Raw genomic sequence first — 13,855 nt, forward strand, 5'->3', positions numbered from 1 at the left:
GAGTATATGTCCAAGGGAAAGATACTCTTGTGGGTCAAAAGTTGCTGTAAGGTGGTTTCTGAGCATCAGCACATTAAGGGCGTGAGAGGCGGAGGGAGTAAGAGAACTATGAGGGCGACACGTCGATTGTTATTCTGTCAGTGCCACACTAATATAGTTCATAGCTTCTAGGCCTCTGGTGGAATTTTTGAAGACTTGGAAATCCCACCGTCCTGCCATAAGGTTACGCCCGGAGATGCCACTGTAAGACACAAAATGGTAACGCGGTTGTATGGATACCAACCACGAATCAGGTCAATCTTCCTTCACATGGAAGATTCAAGATCTGTTCCATTTTTCCGTTGTGCATGTTCTGGTCCTGAGTGGCTGAGAATGTAGAATGTTGACGACGCAAGGAGGCCCCGCTTCAGTAGGGATGGTATGTTGGTTCCAAGACCATCAACAATCGACAACGTCTAGATCTAGAACGGCTCAGACTATATCAATTCAACGGGTCAGGTATCCAAGCACTGCTAGTTTTGGATGGGACGGGGCAATCCGTTTCATATTCTGTAATTCTGCTCGCTAGACCGATCAACCATCCATAGGGCTTGACCCGAGTGGGCTCTTGATGAACACCAATTGACTAGACAAGCGTCTGTCCACCATGTCCGCTTTGTCAAGCGCTGACGATTACTGCCTTGGCCATACGTCTTGCCTATAGGCGTTCACATCTTTTTTCGTTGGCGCAGGTCCCCCCTGACGAGATTCAGGAGGCTTCCTCTGACAGTCATTCGTTCATATATCGCACTGAACACTTCTTTCCACGGGATCACAAACACTGTCACTCTTTTATTGTTTGTGCCGAATCTATCAATCATTAGTTACTTCTGTGTTTTAGCAGAGCTAAACTTACCCATTCGTCATGAAGTGGGAGTCGTTCCTTTTGACGGCCATCACCGCTGGCTCGGCCATGGCTGGAGCACACCATGCAAACGAGCATGCTCATCTTCGTCACCGTCTGGTTCATAATGCAGAATTGAAGGCTAGAGAGGTTGACGATCAGGCCAATCCAGCGGTCAGCACCAAGACTATCGTCAACCTCGAGGTTGTCACCATGTACACCACTATCACGCGACGCCCTCACGGCCACAAGCCAACTACCACCGTGGCAGCCGTAGAGACGTCCACTACTGGCAGCCAGCCTCTCGCAAGCGTCAGCCTCGACGTCGATGCGAACCTCCTGGATGTCCGTTCAGACACCACCAGCACAGCGACTACGTTGAGCACTAGCACCAGCAGCGCCACCGTGTCTGCGGCGACCAGCAGCTCCGGCAACAGCGCCAGCTGGACCTCCACCCCTTCCAATGGCGTGTACTCGACCTCTGGTTTTGGCCAACGCACCAACTCGTCCGGGTCAGGGATCGAATACGTCGGCAACGTCGGCAGCCCCTGGGGCAGCAACATCATCGAGGTGACCGCCTCCACAGCCTCACAGTACAAGTACGTTGTGAAATTCACAGGCAGCGACACCGACGACTGGTTCGTCTCGTTCTGGAACAAGGTTGGCCCCGACGGCAAGCTGGACGGGTGGTACGGCCACTCAGCGCTCAACTTCACCCTGGCACCTGGCCAGACCAGGTACGTTGCGTTTGATGAGAACTCACAGGGCGGATGGGGTGCCGCGGCGGGCGATTCGCTGCCGACGGATGAGTACGGCGGGTACGCGTGTACCTGGGGCGAGTTTGACTTTGGGAATACCAGTAACGATCAGTGGTCGGGGTGGGATGTGTCTGCCATCCAGGCGCAGAACGCGGGTCTGACGGTGCAGGGGATGAGGATCTGTGATCATAACGGGGATGATTGCTCGTATATCACCACTGATGCTGCCAAAGTGGTGAATGCGTACACGGCGGCGGAGGCGTCTGTTGATGGTATCGGGGGGAGTGTGAGTGCCGGTGCGGTGAGGTTGGTGGTTGAGGTGGATTACAGTGGTTGAGTTGTTCGGTCTCAGGCTGTACATGGATACTCGATGGGTAAATAGGACTTTGAATGTACACATTGATATGTTTTGCTCTTGCATAGCTCTTTGTTTGCCCGCCCCAATGTACTCTAAAGAGGGAACAACTCAATAAACTGCTGATATTAGATACGATCTAGGAAGCAAACAGGACGTACTCTGCTAAATGAGGTGCAAAGTTCCGAAAGTCGCAGGTAAGGTAGGTGACATAGGTGAGCTATGGTTCTACGAGCTCGACATAGCGGGAATGGTGATGCTCTCGATTGTCCACACCTTTCCTCCCTCGCTCGAGCTCAAGCCAGAGTACGTCGCACCGGCAGCCGAAGCAATAGTGTTGCCAAAGGTAGTATCAGCCGAGGCCAGAGTGATCTTCGTAATGAGGTACTTTTGCTCTGCAACAGTGCCCGTGCAGCCACCGTCACACTCAGTTCCAGTGCCATATCTACTCGATCAGCATTACTCCCGCAAGTTCGGGAACAAAAACTCACCCAGTCATATAAGGCCCAGACTTGTGCGAGAAGGTCGAGAGAACCTTGCCCGTCTGCGCATTGGTCACATTCCTGTCCTAATTAGCCACTATCCTTGCCTTCATTGTGTGATACATACTGCACCCAGGTCTCCTGATCATCCAACAAAGTATACTCGATGCGAACCTGATCCGTCCCGCTCACTGGGCTGGCGTCCCCATCCAACTGTCCAAAGCTGCCGAACAGACTAGCCCTTACACACCACTGGCCTGTTGTTGCACCGCACCAGGCATTGCTGGGCCAGCTTTCCAGCGTGGTTTGGACAAGATCGCCGGTGCCGTTGCTCATCCCGGGCCAGAGGAAGAGCTCGCCGCTTTGAGTTGCAGGCGCCGCACCGGGGATGAGGGTGGTGACGGCGTTGACGATGGTGGATTTGGTAGGACCGAGAGAGACGCTGCCGCCCCAGGTGTCTTCCCGTTTGATGACGGAGGCAGATACGCCCAGGGTAGGGAGAAGGAGGCCGAGAACGAGTTTCATTGGGATATAGACGAGGAGAGTCAGCTGTTAAGCGCCGAATTGTTTGTTTCTGGGTAGGTTTCCATTGACATGCAGAAACTGGGCTTTAAATGTTCTTCCGTCTGCTTCAGGGGGTAGAGAATCCATATTGCAATCTATTCGAGAGCGAGTTGAGCTCCGGCAAATCATCCTGAAACAAGCCATGCGGTAGATTCTCCACCACTAACTTGGCTTGCTAACTTGGCCGTCTCAGCACTGACGATGGAGTGAGACAAGGAAATTCTTCAATTCATACTCCGTCGTCATTGTCATACCAATTCCGATTGGTGTTCCAGTCATGCAGTCCTTCTTCTCAGCGCTTGTGGACAGTTATTCCCCATACGGGAAATACTACGCTACAGTCTAAGACGAAGTCTGCAATTCCGGCCGACCCGATTCTGAACTTCACCTCATTATTCAAATATGCTAGCCATGTGTGATCGCAATGAGTGATACCTTGCTTACTTATGTCTCGGTATCGTGTACTTAATATATAATGCATGACCGTTCTCCGAGAACCAGAGTATGTCTGGCAGGTTTACACCATATAGCCAGTGCGGAGAAGGTAAGTTTTAGACTTTTGATATACGGAGAGTATAGCCAGGTTTCAATAAACATACGGTTATGACGATCATGACATGCTCATATTTCGACATACACTCTCATGGTCTTCATAGACATCATTGGGTTTTTCAAGTCCTGGTTGATAGAGCAAAAATGTTGACTGCTGTCTTCAACGAGCTCGCATAGCTCAGTTGGTAGAGCGCATGACTAGTAATCATGAGGTCAGCGGTTCAAATCCGCTTGTGAGCATTTCTTTTTCTTTTTGTGCATCTAATGTGATGAGAGCTCGTTCGAATCCGAGTGCGAGCATCATACTTTTCATTTTTTTGCAATAAAACTTTTTATCACTGAGTTATAAAGACTAGTCTAGATTAACTAAAGAATCTATATGCAAGAAGTGGATCGTGTGTCTGGAGGACCACAAGAGTCGCTCAACCTGATTCAAGGCAGTCAGTTCTTAGTTCAGGTGTAGCCTATTCATATAGAGCAGTAGCGCAGTATCAACCATCAGCAACCAGGGAGAGTTATATTATTGCCTGAGATCAGAAGGACAAGAAAGGGATAGCGACTGAATACGGACTAAGTAATCTATTCTTGTTCCCTTCTACCTGAAGCCAACGTATTGAGGCGATGCCCCGCGATAGCCAGCACAGCCATCGCGTCACGCACCGAATCATCACGCATCACTGGGGCAAGTGGGTGGCTCACACGCTTATTATTGCTTGTCTGCTATCAAATGTATGCCTGTCCTACGCAGCTGCCGGTGATGTCGATGGCTTTATCTTTCTGCCTGGTTCGCATGATCGGCATCAGTCTATATAAATGTCCGTTCCTCGGACAAACAAAATATCAACAACACCATACAGAAGACCAACTGAATCCAAAATGTCCTCGACAGCAAATAAGACCAAACCTTCATCCCCATCTTCTTCAAGTCTCGGGACCAAAAAGTCCCTCACACAAAACAAAGCATGGATATATGGCAAAAAAGGCTTCGACAAAGCCTGGGACGCCCTCGATAAAGTCGGCGCCCCCGTCAACCGGCTAAGCAACAAACTCGGCTCCGAAGCCTTCTGGCCCATGACGCTCGACAAAGAAAGCGAAAAGGCCGCTCGCATCCTGCGCAGTTTCTGCAAGGAAGGGGTGTACGTTGCCAACGATGCGACCGTAGCAACCCGGGAACAGACCCCTGACAAGAAGATCGACAAACCACGGGGTAAACCCAAGGTTCTGCAGAAGATTCCTGCGGAGGTGATCCGCCAGGCGAAGGGGATTGCCATCTTCACGGCCATGAGGACGGGGTTGTGGTTTAGCGGTGCTGGTGGGAGTGGGATCCTCGTCGCTCGCCTGCCCGAGACGGGGGAATGGAGTGCACCGTCCGGGATATTGCTGCATACGGCTGGTGTTGGCTTCCTGGCTGGCATTGACATCTACGACTGTGTCATGGTCATCAACACGTACGAGGCACTGGAAGCGTTCACCAAAGTGCGAGTGACGCTGGGAAGCGAGATCTCCGTCGCGGCGGGGCCGGTTGGCATGGGAGGGGTGCTGGAGTCGGAAGTGCACAAACGACAGGCTCCCATTTGGTCGTACGTCAAGAGTCGCGGCTTCTACGCGGGGGCACAGATTGACGGGACGATTCTCATTGAGCGCAATGACGAGAATGAGCGGTTTTATGGGCGCAAGGTGACTGTCAAGGAGATCATGGCCGCTCACGTCCGGACAGAGAACGCGTCTGTCAGGATGTTGATGCATACTCTTCATTCAGCCCAAGGTGACAAGCAGTTTGATCAAACTCCCTCTGGAGTTGCTGTACCGACGGGGCCGAGTCCGAGTGATTTCGCGCCCGAGGATCTGGCAGATTCGAAGCTCATGGCACAAGGGGCATTGGTCACTCCGGCTCAGACGGCTACTGAAACGCCTGCTACCTTCAACGACCGTTCTGTACCTGTCGATGGCGTCCAGAACGAGGAGACCGTCATTGCGCAGATGGAGAGCATGGGGTTCGCTAGAATCGATATCGATCGGGCCATGAGAGCGGCGTCGTTCAACCCCGATCGCGCTGTGGAGTATCTGCTGAATGTGAGCTGACCGCGGCTCATGTTTTCTGTTGACTAACTCTGACTGATTTTCCAGGGGTTTCCCGACGATGAGCATCCTGAGCAACAGCAACAGCCGGCATTTGGTCCCGCGCCAGACCATCCCGAGCTTCCAGCTCCTCCTCTTCCCCCGAGACGTCACTAATGCTGTTTGATTTATGATGAAGCGATGAATTCGATATGGACATTTTCATACTTATTTGACCTCCGCATACTTTTCCAGCGCACGATGTAACTCTCCCCATAACCCATCATGCCAGCCAAACAGCTGCTCCCACTCCTCTATCGTCTTCTTGTAAAAATTCAACCAGCTACCTACAATGAAATCGGCATACGTGGGCGTGTCCCCGTCAAGAAACGGGCCCTCCGTCCGGCGGTACGCCTTTGCCAGCTCTCCCAGCGCATTCTGGAAGCTCTCGAGTATGCCCGCCCTCGCCTCTCCGGTGATCATCAGATCCTCATAGCGCTCCTTGCCTGCTCGCTTGGCGAATGTTGCTTTCGACTCCTCGGCTGTCGCAGGGTTGTACGGCATCCCCTGGACACAGAGCACGCAATGCTGGGTGAAGACAGCGTCGACCTGCGAATTGAACGCGGAAATAAGGCCCACCGTCGAAGGAGGGAGTAGTCTCGGCCCCTCAGGGTAGAGTCTGTCAAGGTACTGCGCAATCTCGAACGAATCGCCCACAAGTTCACCTGTCGAGAGATTTTTAATGATGGGGAGGGTGTAGAAGGGACTGCCGTCGGGGAGGACTCTGTTGGCTGCCAGGCCGAGACTCTTCCGCACGGTGGGTATGTCGGGCAGTTCGACCCACTCTGTTTGATAGTGGGCTTGTTTGAAGTTGAGGGCATATCTGTTGCATCTTAGCTTATGTGCTTGGTAGATAATGAATGTGACGCACCTTATCTTCCAGGGGTTCGGCGCATAGCAAGTGACGGGTGGGGCGGAGGCGATATCATAGAAGAGAATGGTCGGCTGGGCATTAGACTCCATTGTGGCGGTCCAGTAAGAGGAGGACTGTGTATTGGACAGAAGATGTATTTTGACGAGTTGAACGAGAAGAACCAGCTTCAATGGTTAATAGGAAATGAGATGGTGTGATTTGGATTGATGATGATACAAGTCTGCGGAGTCTACAGCACAGTACTTATATATAACATCTCGACCTTCTTTTCACCTATCTTGATTAACTTGTGAACATGTAACAAAACTTGCACGGATCACCACGGATCATAATGAGCCAGAATGACTCATTCTTGGCATTTTGGCGTGCTATCCGAGAAGCAGCTAGACTCCCGGCTGATGACCCTCCATTTACAGAGTACAGAGTGCCTAGATTTGGCCTGTCTCATGCATAGATTGGATGTTATGCTATTCTCATGCCTCTCTCCTTGGCCACCCGCCATTGAATAGCGGAGCAGAGCTCGTACAGAACAGACAGGACAGGTATGGCAACGCCTTGTTTCTGAGCTTCGCGGACCACCTCGCCGATGAGATTTTCATGCTCAAGTAGATTGCCCTGCTAATTATGAGTCCCAAAGTTATGGAGAAATAAGTGTGCACATACCTTTTCCATGTCTTTTTGCATGCTAGGAGCAATCTTCCTCTCCACCGGATTCTTACGAATCGTCGTCTCAATGATATCGTCAGGTAGTTCCACCCCCACAGCCTTGGATACTTTCACCACCTCCTGCATAGCAGGAATAACCAGGCGATCGAAAGCACCCCCCGCAATCTGGAGATCTCCTGTATTGACCCCCGTCAGCGCGCAGATGGGGTTCAAGGTGGCATTGTACACCAGCTTGCTCCAGCGATCTCGCTCCCAGTTTGGCTCATGTCGCACGTTGGTCTTGCCTCCGGCACCGTAGATCTGCACAAACTGCTCTGCGGCTTTTTGCTGGGTTTCTTGGTCAAGAAGCGGGTTGTGAAAGGCGGCAATGTGCAGGTCATCGTCCTCTTTCTGTTCGATCACTCCGTGGGCGATTTCATGAGCGTCGCATCGGCTCACCCCCGAGAGAATGACGTTCTGCGGGAAACGCGACAGGAATGGCTTTTCGATGTTTAGTCCATTCTGGATGAGGACAATCACTGTATGGCCTGGCCTCACTGCAGGGGCAATAGTCTCGCATATCGAGGGTGTGACGCCTGGGATGTTCTTGGTGGTGCAGACAATATAGTCGAAGAGGGTACTATGGTCCTCGCTACAGACGCGAGGAATCACATTCAGAACTAGAGTGCTCCGTTAGCCACGGCATACCATTCCGTACAAGGAAGATTGCAAACCTGCAGTCGGCCGCCAATTCTTTATATGACCGTGCTCGCACGAGATAATTTCAATTCCCCGGCTTCTGACGGCTTCATAGTTAGACCGCAAGACACAGGTGACTTCGGCCAGTCCTCCGCGCTCAAGATTGAGTGCGGCAATGGTCCCAATTCCTCCCGCTCCAACTAAGAGCACGCGGGCCTTTGGTGACATTGCCAGATGCTATTAGTGACTTACTGTCACCCGCTTGAGGTAGTCCCTGATACCAAGATTTATGTCTAGAGTATCCTTGAGTGTACGCTGCCCGCCTTTCTCCCGAGATGATAACTAGTGTTTTACCCCGCTTGTGAGTCAGCAGTTGCTACAACCAGAAAAGTCTCGGTGGGGGGGTGGTTATCAATAGGCCATCGGTAGCGGTCCCAACTTGCACCCTTTTTTAAGGCTTTTTCTTCTTTAGCTCGTATTCTAGTAGCTATTAGGGCCTGACGTCATATCGGGGATGCGCCGATCCATCATGGTGCTCATTGCCTAAAGAGTCACAGTCCCGTGGCTGAGGGAGGAGTTAAGGCTTCGATGGAAGATAAAAACTAATTCAATTGATGCATTTGGGTCACATATAACAGGATTGACAACTTTGCAACACATCCTGACCGTAATGGCTCTCGCTCGCAGATTAGCCATCCTCCCCGGAGGTCTAGGTACACCGATGGACACTTCGATACCAAAAATCAATGCATATTGACACAACATCCCATATAGGCGGGCTAGGCTCCAGCATAGGCAAGAAGCTCCGAGAGCAGGGTGCTCACCTCGCCATCCTGTATGCCCCGTTTGAAGCTGCCCGCCGAGAGGAGCTTCTCGAATCCGGCTATGGAGGAGGCAGCGACGCAATTCGAACCTATGAATGCGATATTACTGCGCCATCATCAGTCGAGTCTGCCTTTCATGCTCTAGAACGGGAAATGATCAGAGCGTCTTCGTCAACCCAGAGCGACGTGGTCTTTCCAAGCATCCTCATCAACACTGCCGGATATGTCTCGCTGAGTGACATGGAGATGACTCCGCCGGAGGAGACCATGCAACATTTGACCACCAATATCTTTGGGCCAATGCTGTGCTCGCAAGCCTTTGCGCGACTTTACTTTGCCGCCTCTAAGACCGCAGAAGCATCCGCGAACCCATCCCCGCCCGGCCGAATTGTCAACATTGCATCGCAAGCTGCGCATGTGGCGCTACCGCGACATGGGGCATACTGCGCTTCCAAGGCTGCCTTGTGAGGATTGACTCGCAGTATGGCGTCGGAATGGGGCGGACAAGGTATCACAGCCAACTCCGTGTCACCCACCGTGGTGTGGACGGCTCTCGGGAAGAAGGCTTGGGGGGAGGACTCGGTGCGGGAGGCCTTTTTGAAGACTATTCCCTCCGGCAGGTTTGTGCTTCCCGAGGAGGTTGCGGATGCTGTTGTCTTTCTTTGCCAGGTGGGTCTCTCATCGGAAGTCGAAGTGACGTGACGTGATGCTGACTGAGGTATAGGATTCGAGTGGTATGGTTAATGGCGCGGATATCAGAGTTGATGGCGGCTTTACTATCCAATGATCACCTAATATCACTCTCATTCTCGGGCTGTTTTAATATGGTCAATTAGGCTTTCGTCTTGATATCTGAATATAATGCTGGACATAGAGTGTATCTTCATGCTCTCCTCAAGTTAGATTCTTATCAACTGCTATCAGACTGCATCCGTATAATTCTTCTAGGAACGTCTTATGGGCTAGATATATTTCGTCAGGTTGGTCCCGGAGGCAGCCCAAGAGCTTTGGCTTCTTTGGGGCAGCAATCATTGAATCCAAGAAGTGCTCGTATTTGTCAATTCGGTGACTCATAGATAAGTAACCGAAGAATGGCCAAAGATTGAAATTAGTATCTCCTAACACATTCAAATTGTCAACTTTGCCAATTCTATAAATCAGTCTGCTTTATCCTGATTTCTGCACACATCAATCTAGATCATGGCAATTTGCCACAGCCAGAACCATTGACTACCATCTACTCCCATCATAGTAGCAAATCGCTGCCAAAGATTACATAGAGCGGGTTGCAGTTGCAATGACAACGATGCTCATCAGATCCGATACTCTTGACTATCCAGAGGTCCAGCATCTGCTCCAGCACCACTTCACTGAGCTTCGAAGCCAAGGTCGCCCGGAGACATCGTTTGCGCTGGACCTAACCGCTTTCCTGGACCCGTCAATTACTTTGTATACCGCCTGGGAGGGCGATAGTCTATTAGGCTGTGGCGCGTTGAAGCAGCTCAGTCCGACTCATGGAGAGATCAAATCGATGCGGACCGCACCGGGACACTTGCGGAAAGGCGTTGCCAAGACTATTTTGAAGCATATCGTTGCCGAGGCGAGGGAGAGGAAGTACCAGTCACTGAGTCTGGAGACGGGGACGGACGGGAGGTTTGAAAGCGCTCGGCGGTTGTATTTGGGAATGGGGTTTGAGGTGTGTGGGCCGTTTGGAGACTATAAGAGTAGTGATGACAATATGTTTCTGACATTGAGACTATGTTGAATGCTCTTTGAAATCTTTGGGATCAGAGACCTTTAGCCGATATACTTCAGGGGCATGAATGCCTAAGTACTGGTTTTTTTAACTCCCACAGCAACACTTCATCCTCGTCATATACCTCCTGCCCAATGACCCTGAATCCACATTTGCTCAAAACCTTGCTCGAGCCCGCGTTAGTCTTCTCGCAGAGGGCAAAGACTTTTTCAGTCGGCTCAGCCCGGTCTTCTGCAGAAGTCAACTGAGGCTGACGAGGTAAGTCCCACCATGTCTTTAGCAGTCCATCCAAAGCCTCCGTCGCATACCCCTTACCCCAGTAGTCAGGATGAATCGAATACCCTATCTCCGGGCTGGGATATACTTGATTGATACTCATGTAGCCAATGACCTGTTTGTCGGCAGGAGGTGACTGAGTCTCGTTTTCCAAGAGTTCGCGTTCAATGAGAACGTAAGTCAAGTGACGACCGAGGACACTCTCAGGACCAGCAGTAAAGATCTTCGTGGTCATCCATTCCCTCGTTTCTCGGACCGTTCGATGAGGGATTTTGGGATGGCTTACAATCATTGTCAGTCTTTTGATCAGTTTGATCATGGAAGGAGATCAGTGGCTACATACTTTGTTCTGGCAACTTCAGGTCTTGACCGGATAGCGAATAAGCCCTCTGCATCAGAGTCGGCCAGGGGCCGAAGATACAGTCGAGGGGTAATTATTGGTGGGAGGGGTTCTGGGATAGACACTCGGATGCTCTGCTGAGGTAGGAGAGCCATTTGAGAAAAGAGAAAGACTGTCTTCTGTGAAGAACTAATGGATGGAATAGGGGTTGCTTTGAGTAGATTCAAATCGCGGCCTGACAATTGACGAGGACCGGCCTTGGATGTTTAGCGGGGGCACCAGACCCAATTCGTTCCCCGCCAACATAAGGCGATTCGAGATATTCTGTAGTTGTCTCAGTGGTAGCATGTTCGTTTTTACAGCAGAGTACCCACAGCTGACGATGGACAAGAAGTGTTACATGAAATATGGCTGTTTGGGACTGCGCAACTGAAAACTTTTTGAACAGAGGGTATCAGACATGGCTTCATCTTGCATAGAGTCTTCGAAGACGACATGAAATCATGAAAATAAGGAAAACTTTTGAAAGAAATGAACCGGTTCGCCCATAAACATCTGAGCCCAACAGATCCCATTGATATTCCGCAGTCTCTCTATTGCCCCTGTAGGTTGTCGTTGTAGCCATTAGGATAATCACAACCACGCGGGGAGGGCATCAAGCCAGACACGCCAACATCACCATCAATCAGCCTCATCCATGATATCATCCTCATCTGTATCATTGTCATTATCATCATCATCGTCCCAACCCTCCTCCTCGTCGTCATCGGATCCACCGAGGACCATCTCATAGAAGATCTCCCGGATTAACTCCTGGACCGCTTGGTCGTGTCCGTCCTGGAGCGCCATCAAATCGTGCAATCGCTTCTTCGGGACCCATTTTTCCGGTTCAAGATCCTCTTCAAACTCATACAGTGCTTCAGGAAGATGCATCCTGAAGTAGGCGAGGAGCATCGTGCCAACGCCCATGACATACTCCGTAGACAAGGCGATGGTGTTTTCATCGAGTTCCAGCCTCTTCGCGAGACCAGTTACATCTTTGGCCTTCAAATAATCCACAAAATCCGCTTTCGGGAGTTCGACACCCTCCACGGCGCAGTATCGGATCAGCGCGACGGTCTCATCCCAGTCCATGGTTTGCTGTTCGCACAGCAGGGCCAGCAGGAGGTATGTCGGGCATTCGTTGAGGTGGTTTTTGCCCGACAGGACTTGAGCCCACGCGCCTGCCTCGGCTTCGAGGCGTCCATAGAATGGCTTCCAGAAGGCCTTGTGCCAGGGGTCCGAGACTTTAGACGAGGGATGCTTTTCTGCATCCTCCTTGACCGTGGCAGGGAGGTACTTTTCATAGCGGACATAGCTCCACATATCATGGAGATTATCGAGTTCTTCACCCATCTTGGTCCTGGTGGCCAGATCAAAATAAAGATTCACTGGTCCGTTGGTTTGGAGCGATTGCTCGTATTCTCTCACAGCTTGCATGTCGTTTTCCCGCGTCTGACTCTCCCCGGTATCAAGACGGCGGCAGGCATCTCTGTATGTGCGGATGACATCTCTGTCTAGATCCGACAAGCTCATGTGTGAATTATTCAAGAGACAACTCGCAAATAATTCTCTCCCCTCGATCTCCTCCTGGGTGGAGTTTGAGATGTCCCCAAAGGGGCGGGGAGGGGCCAGATATCGCAGGGGGTTCATTTCGTACTGCTATGCCCTGGATAATCCAGCTCGATCCGTTGACTCCGGAGTATTTTGATATAATTCCCCTATAGGGTATTCGGGTATTTAGGAAGAGCTGAACTGATTTTGGTGGCCCTGCAGTGGAGATTTACCAAATCCAGGGGAAAAATTTCTTCGCGGCCCCGCGCCAAGACGGCACTTTGTATGAGCCATAAAATCTCCACATTCCCAGCCCTAAATCAAAACAAAGATCAAGATCTATGGCAGAACTATGAACATCGAATGTGAGCATTGACAGAGGTTTACATTACAGTGTATCGAGGGGTTCCTATCTGGAAGGTGGTAAAAAAACCTGGTGCCTGTAACGCCGCCTGTGCTGGCTGGTGTTATGAGTCGCTTCAAAGATGCACACCCCTCTTGAAACCGCCTATATACGTACATAGAACATGTCAATGTTTCAGACAGCTAACAATAGACCAAAAGGTTGTTCTCGGGCGGGAAGCCATCAGGCATTGGAGGAACATGACCCTGGATCTATCTTGGCCGACCCTGAACTCAACGCTAAAGGGTAGCTTGTCAGTCTGCTTGTCTTCAGCCGCGTTTACTTGGCTCTGGATGGTCAATATGACCCACATAAGCTCTGAGTATTCAAGGCTTAGACGCTATAACCGTTGGAGCTGCCATTGATTCCGACCATTTTGGAGTTCCGCGGCAGCCGGAACAGAGAGGCCACTGAAGGCTTGTTGATCAAGATGACGGATCATTCAGGGGTTGCCAAGATCGACTTTTGAATCAGATTCGATCAGCAGTATGACAGAAGCCGCGCCATGAATGACGTTAGAACAGGGTTCATGTTAGGCTCAGCCTTGTTATCCAACCATAATGAAGGAATCCGCCAGGGATCAGTGTACAGGTAACAGATCTCAGATCATTCTGATGGTTCCTGCGCAAGTTTCGCTTCTCGCGTCTCGGTTCAAATCTCGTCTCGAGCTCTGTATGTGGCACGGCGTGCAGAGTTTCAAGCAGACTCCTCCCGCCCTGCGATGCGGTCTTGA

At 51.0% G+C, this 13,855-nt stretch overlaps 8 protein-coding genes and 1 non-coding gene across 9 annotated transcripts; 5 read left to right on the top strand and 4 right to left on the bottom strand.

Annotated features, from left to right (window-relative positions):
- Positions 1 to 212: 212 nt before the first annotated feature.
- On the top strand, positions 213 to 2,087 carry AFUA_3G00710 (putative allergen Asp F4-like). The gene has a single exon (XM_743299.2). The coding sequence runs from the start codon at positions 905 to 907 to the stop codon at positions 1,976 to 1,978; it is 1,074 nt and encodes a 357-aa protein (XP_748392.1). The 5' UTR covers positions 213 to 904; the 3' UTR covers positions 1,979 to 2,087.
- Positions 2,088 to 3,761: 1,674 nt separating this feature from the next.
- tT(AGU)2 lies at positions 3,762 to 3,834 on the top strand. Its single transcript has one exon. It is a non-coding gene (tRNA).
- A 573-nt stretch (positions 3,835 to 4,407) lies between these two features.
- Positions 4,408 to 5,829, top strand: AFUA_3G00720 (DUF500 and UBA/TS-N domain protein; the record flags this gene model as incomplete). The annotated part of the gene is made up of 2 exons (XM_743300.1): positions 4,408 to 5,667; positions 5,722 to 5,829. The coding sequence occupies 2 exons, from the start codon at positions 4,408 to 4,410 to the stop codon at positions 5,827 to 5,829; spliced, it is 1,368 nt and encodes a 455-aa protein (XP_748393.1).
- Positions 5,830 to 5,880: 51 nt separating this feature from the next.
- Positions 5,881 to 6,675, bottom strand: AFUA_3G00730 (glutathione S-transferase family protein; the record flags this gene model as incomplete). The annotated part of the gene is made up of 2 exons (XM_743301.1): positions 5,881 to 6,535; positions 6,584 to 6,675. The coding sequence occupies 2 exons, from the start codon at positions 6,673 to 6,675 to the stop codon at positions 5,881 to 5,883; spliced, it is 747 nt and encodes a 248-aa protein (XP_748394.1).
- A 256-nt stretch (positions 6,676 to 6,931) lies between these two features.
- AFUA_3G00740 (ketopantoate reductase family protein) lies at positions 6,932 to 8,335 on the bottom strand. Its single transcript, XM_743302.2, has 3 exons — positions 7,966 to 8,335; positions 7,250 to 7,911; positions 6,932 to 7,201 (listed from the first exon to the last, which is right to left on the bottom strand). The coding sequence occupies exons 1-3, from the start codon at positions 8,156 to 8,158 to the stop codon at positions 7,049 to 7,051; spliced, it is 1,008 nt and encodes a 335-aa protein (XP_748395.1). The 5' UTR covers positions 8,159 to 8,335; the 3' UTR covers positions 6,932 to 7,048.
- A 341-nt stretch (positions 8,336 to 8,676) lies between these two features.
- AFUA_3G00750 (putative short-chain dehydrogenase/reductase) lies at positions 8,677 to 9,541 on the top strand (the record flags this gene model as incomplete). Its single annotated transcript, XM_743303.1, is given in 3 exon segments — positions 8,677 to 9,218; positions 9,237 to 9,423; positions 9,479 to 9,541. The coding sequence occupies 3 exon segments, from the start codon at positions 8,677 to 8,679 to the stop codon at positions 9,539 to 9,541; spliced, it is 792 nt and encodes a 263-aa protein (XP_748396.1).
- Positions 9,542 to 10,051: 510 nt separating this feature from the next.
- On the top strand, positions 10,052 to 10,519 carry AFUA_3G00760 (GNAT family N-acetyltransferase; the record flags this gene model as incomplete). Its single annotated transcript, XM_743304.1, has 1 exon — positions 10,052 to 10,519. One exon carries the CDS (start codon positions 10,052 to 10,054, stop codon positions 10,517 to 10,519), a length of 468 nt encoding a protein of 155 aa, XP_748397.1.
- Positions 10,520 to 10,565: 46 nt separating this feature from the next.
- On the bottom strand, positions 10,566 to 11,281 carry AFUA_3G00765 (GNAT family N-acetyltransferase; the record flags this gene model as incomplete). Its single annotated transcript, XM_001481533.1, has 2 exons — positions 10,566 to 11,067; positions 11,130 to 11,281. The coding sequence occupies 2 exons, from the start codon at positions 11,279 to 11,281 to the stop codon at positions 10,566 to 10,568; spliced, it is 654 nt and encodes a 217-aa protein (XP_001481583.1).
- A 526-nt stretch (positions 11,282 to 11,807) lies between these two features.
- AFUA_3G00770 (uncharacterized protein) lies at positions 11,808 to 12,818 on the bottom strand (the record flags this gene model as incomplete). Its single annotated transcript, XM_743305.1, has 1 exon — positions 11,808 to 12,818. One exon carries the CDS (start codon positions 12,816 to 12,818, stop codon positions 11,808 to 11,810), a length of 1,011 nt encoding a protein of 336 aa, XP_748398.1.
- Positions 12,819 to 13,855: the final 1,037 nt, after the last annotated feature.

Source organism: Aspergillus fumigatus, chromosome 3, assembly GCF_000002655.1.
Source record: "Aspergillus fumigatus Af293 chromosome 3, whole genome shotgun sequence".
Classification (NCBI taxonomy): domain Eukaryota; kingdom Fungi; phylum Ascomycota; class Eurotiomycetes; order Eurotiales; family Aspergillaceae; genus Aspergillus; species Aspergillus fumigatus.

Bases quoted from the DNA above. Each gene is read 5' to 3' on its own strand.
- AFUA_3G00710 (XM_743299.2), top strand. From the start codon at position 905: ATGAAGTGGGAGTCGTTCCTTTTGACGGCCATCACCGCTGGCTCGGCC.
- AFUA_3G00740 (XM_743302.2), bottom strand. From the start codon at position 8,158: ATGTCACCAAAGGCCCGCGTGCTCTTAGTTGGAGCGGGAGGAATTGGG. The intron at 7,912-7,965 runs GTTTGCAATCTT...GGAGCACTCTAG, and splicing joins GAATTGGCGGCCGACTGCAG to TTCTGAATGTGATTCCTCGC. The intron at 7,202-7,249 runs GTATGTGCACAC...CATAATTAGCAG, and splicing joins TGCAAAAAGACATGGAAAAG to GGCAATCTACTTGAGCATGA.